The following is a 3,745-nucleotide window of genomic DNA, read 5'->3' on the forward strand; positions in this document are numbered from 1 at the left end:
AGGGCAAGGGCTCCTGCCCTGACTCACCCCCTCAGGCCCGCTGGGAGGGAGGATCCCCCTACCCTAAAAATCCCCTCCAAGTCCTTGGTAGCTTCAGTGTGTCAGTAGAAAAGGCGCTGGGGCACGGCCCTGCCAGGCTCCCTGCGCCCCACAAGAGCTGCCCCACCCGGGGACCCGCGGTCCAGCGCGGCCCCAGCCCCGGCCCTGCTCCGACAGTCCCAGGGCGCGGTGGTGGCGGCAACAAGGATGCTCTGCCCTCGGTCACTCTGGCCACGCCAGCACAGTGTCCCCTCACTGCAGGGGACGCTGTCTCCTCGTCCCGGGGCTGGTGTCCCTGCGCAGCCCCGCCGCCCTCAGAAGTAGGTGAGGTTCTTGACAAGTCCCAGCTCCAGCATCCGCTTGATGGCCACGGCCTCGTGGGACACATTGTGCTCCGACATCTGCGGGACAGGGAGCAGGGGGTGAGACCAGGGTCTGGTGAGGAGGGGCCACACGCTTTGCTTCCACTCCTCCCACCTTGCCCACCCCACCAGCGGGGACTTCAGCCCCCCAAAAGCAGGGACGGAGCCCTCCCCACCCTGTCCATGCGCCCCTCTCCTCACACATAAACTGGGGATGGATCCAACTCTCTGTGCCTCCAAAGACATTTGGCTGCTGAGAGAAGTTGGATGATGACCACCCAAAGGTGGACTTCAACATCCACCATGGGAGTGGAGCGAGAGGGAAGAGCCTCCCACACCATTCAGCATCCTGGCACTGCTCTCCTGGGCTGCCATCCCCCATCCTGGGGGAAAAATGGGGGGAACATGGACAAAACTGTGGGGCAGACACTTACAGCCATGGACTTGAGTGTGATCTGTTCGTAGTAGTGGATGGTTTGCTTCTTGTTGGCCGAATCAGGGTAGCCAAAGCCCGCGATGTGCACCAGGTCACAGAAGTGCAGTGCCAAGGTGATGGCCAGCAGCCCCGTGGTGGGCTTCTGGGGGACAGAGAGCCACAGCCTTCAGGGAACTGCACGGGGACAGGCTGTCCCTCCTCAGAGGGTGCAGGGGGACCAGCCATCCCCACCCCTTACCTGCTTGACCTTCCGTGGCTGCTTCATGGGGAGGTTGAGCAGTTTAGCAGCAGTTACTTCCATGTAGTAGGGGTTGAGGACGCGCACTTGCTCCAGGTTGGCGTCCCAGATCAACGGGGGCTGTTTCCAAAACCCTTTCCGAACCTGCAAGAGGTCAGATGTTCCCCAGGCATGGGGTGGCAGGACAGTTGGAATCTGGAGCAGCCAGGGAGGGGTTGGACCCGGTTCCCCACCACACTCACCCTCTTCTTGTCATTGAGGATGGCCTCCATCCACTGGAAGTCCATGGGCTTGAAGGCCACGAGCACCAGCAGCGTGTCGGGGTTGTTATCGGTCCGGGGGTCAAAGTGGGCCGACTCCGGGTAGAAGAGGCGCATGGTGGTCTTGGAGCCCACGTCCTGCTCATAACCATGGACCGGGGCGTTGTTCAGCCTTTGGGACATCACAGGGGTCAGCCCCAGCTGCGGGTGGCACTGGGGAGGGAGCGGTGGGCCGGGCCCAGGGCTGTACCTGATCACGACATCGTAGGTGTTGATGGTGTCCCCCATGGAGCTGTTGCGGAGCCGGTGGCCGTTGCCCACCACCGCACACCTCCGGCACTTGAGGCTGCGAGAGAAAACCCCGTCTCAACCAGGCCCCTTCTGAAACCGGGGTGATTTTAACCCTCATGTTGTCCAGTCTCCAAACCTCCCCGTGCTCCATCCACCACCCCTGGGGTTGCAGAGGTTCATTTTGCCAAATCCTGGGCCCACAACAGACAAATTCCAACCATTCCCCAAGAGAGCAACGACGAAGAAAAAGAAAGAAAAGCCCCTAAACCCACCCCGGTGTTACCTCCGGATGCTCTCAGGCAGGGAGTAGTGGGTGATGGACAGCAGGCGCAGGAGGACGTCTTCTGCAAAGCAAGGGCAAGGACAAGGTGAGGAAGGCGAGGAAGGCGAGGAAGGCAGCTCCTGCCTGGCACAACACCCTGGGTGCTGCCCCGTCCCTGCTGAATTTGCTCCTGCTGTTAATCCTGGTTTCAGGCAGATAATCCGTTGCTGGGGCTTAGTAAAATCTGGCCCACCCTAAACTCTTTCAGAGGCACCGTGTGCACCCAGGGTGAGGAGACAGGCACTGCAGAGTCTAAAAACCAAGAAAATAGCTTGGGAATAGTCCCCAGCAAAATCAACCTGCTCCTGTCTTTAGGAAAAGGGAAGTTGAAACCCCAGGAGCAGCAGCAGGACGGACAGACAGAGCCCATGGAGCGCTGCCGGCCTTACCGCTTCCCTTGGTGCCGTAGGGCAGCTCGTAGAGCGACGGCGTCTTCACCCAAAAATAGTCCTTCAGCTGCAAGAAGAGCGGGTGGTCCCTCGTGTAGCTGCCAAGGAGCAAAGGGCCACTGAGACTGGGATCGGGGATGGCAAAAGGAGTGGGGTTCTGGCTCTGCATCCCCCCCCACTCCCTGCTTCCAGCCCCAAAACTCACTTCCCGATGAGCTGCGCCGCTTTCTTTTCCACCTCCCCCAGGGGACACGTTGTCTTGTTGTTTTCTTGCACAGGGAAATAAAAGCTGTGAAGGAAGAGGTTAATTAAATCAAATGATGCCTGTTCCTCTGCACACCCCTCCTGGCAAAAGGGGCTCCAGCACCCCCAGGCAGCCCCACTGTGGGATTCAACCTGTGAGAGATTTCCAGCCGGGTTTAAGGCCAGCACTGCCTGGGTATTTATCTGCTGGGTTTGCAGCCTTGCATCAGAAGAGGTCTCCCTTGCTCTGCTCATGAACCTCACCCTCTGCTTTCCCCATCTCCACCAGCATCGCTGGCACTGGCAAGAGAGCGAGGTTTTCCCATCCTCCCGGGCTCAGATAAGCACCAGCATTTGCAAAAAGCCCCACACGCACTGAGGAGGAGCCTCGTTTGTGTCCCCCATTCTCCAGCAGCAGCCGAGGATGCTGCCACCTCCCCACCCCTCTGGGATCCAGCCAGACACTGCTCTGGCACCCCTGTGTGGGATGGGGGGCAAGGAGCAGCCTCCCGGGAATGAGGGAAAGGGCAGGAGATCCTTTAAACTTGAGTAAGAAGCACTCACAGCTGTGTGTACCTGTCTTCCCGGTAGATCGAGTACCAAACCATCACCAGAAACAGCGCCAGCACCCCGAGGATCTTCCCTCCTGCATGCCCAGAGGGGAGAGGGAGAGAAGAACCACTGTCAGCTGTGGGGTTTGGATAGTTGGATGTGGGGTCCCACAGCATCCCTGGCTAGATCCAGGGTGGCAGACCCTTCTCCTCGGGGAGCAGGGTTGGCTGGCACCGCGCCCCAGAGTGGAACAGCTCCAAGATGAGCCAGGTGGTTTTGTCCCAGGTTTAAAAGCCACCGTGGCATTTCTGTTTCCTCCTGCCTGCATCAAAGCTCAGGCAAATATCCCTTTTTCCACGCGCCTCCACCCCATTTTTGTGCCACAAAGTCCAAGGGGTTCCAGGTGCCCAAGCCTAGAGATCAAGGTCCTCAAAACCACCCTCCCTGCCACAACTTTCTCTGGTGATACCCCAATTCTCCCTCACTCAACTGGAACCACAGAGAAGCAGACTTCCAAATGCAAATTCCCCAGGCTCCCCATCCCTGCTTGGACAGAGGCAGATGGGAACCCCCCATGGGACTTACGAGACTTGTTGATCATTTTTATCAGCAG

At 59.0% G+C, this 3,745-nt stretch overlaps 1 protein-coding gene across 15 annotated transcripts in view; it reads right to left on the reverse strand.

Annotated features, from left to right (window-relative positions):
* ST3GAL4 (ST3 beta-galactoside alpha-2,3-sialyltransferase 4) overlaps positions 1-3,745 on the reverse strand; it is a 20,460-nt gene that overhangs the window by 598 nt on the left and 16,117 nt on the right. For 6 of the 15 annotated variants that reach the window (XM_017738499.1, XM_017738506.1, XM_017738494.1 and 3 more), the window contains 9 exons: positions 3,718-3,745; positions 3,145-3,226; positions 2,543-2,626; positions 2,338-2,435; positions 1,910-1,970; positions 1,586-1,681; positions 1,318-1,507; positions 1,076-1,219; positions 743-979 (listed from right to left, as the gene is read on the reverse strand). In XM_017738499.1, the coding sequence (XP_017593988.1) occupies positions 743-979; positions 1,076-1,219; positions 1,318-1,507; positions 1,586-1,681; positions 1,910-1,970; positions 2,338-2,435; positions 2,543-2,626; positions 3,145-3,226; positions 3,718-3,745 (1,020 nt within the window). Of the gene's footprint in view, positions 441-742; positions 980-1,075; positions 1,220-1,317; positions 1,508-1,585; positions 1,682-1,909; positions 1,971-2,337; positions 2,436-2,542; positions 2,627-3,144; positions 3,227-3,717 lie in introns of those variants that run through there. The other 9 variants (XM_017738504.1, XM_017738495.1, XM_017738502.1 and 6 more) reach the window with 5 other exon arrangements.

Source organism: Corvus brachyrhynchos, unplaced genomic scaffold, assembly GCF_000691975.1.
Source record: "Corvus brachyrhynchos isolate BGI_N302 unplaced genomic scaffold, ASM69197v1 scaffold46, whole genome shotgun sequence".
NCBI lineage: Eukaryota > Metazoa > Chordata > Aves > Passeriformes > Corvidae > Corvus > Corvus brachyrhynchos.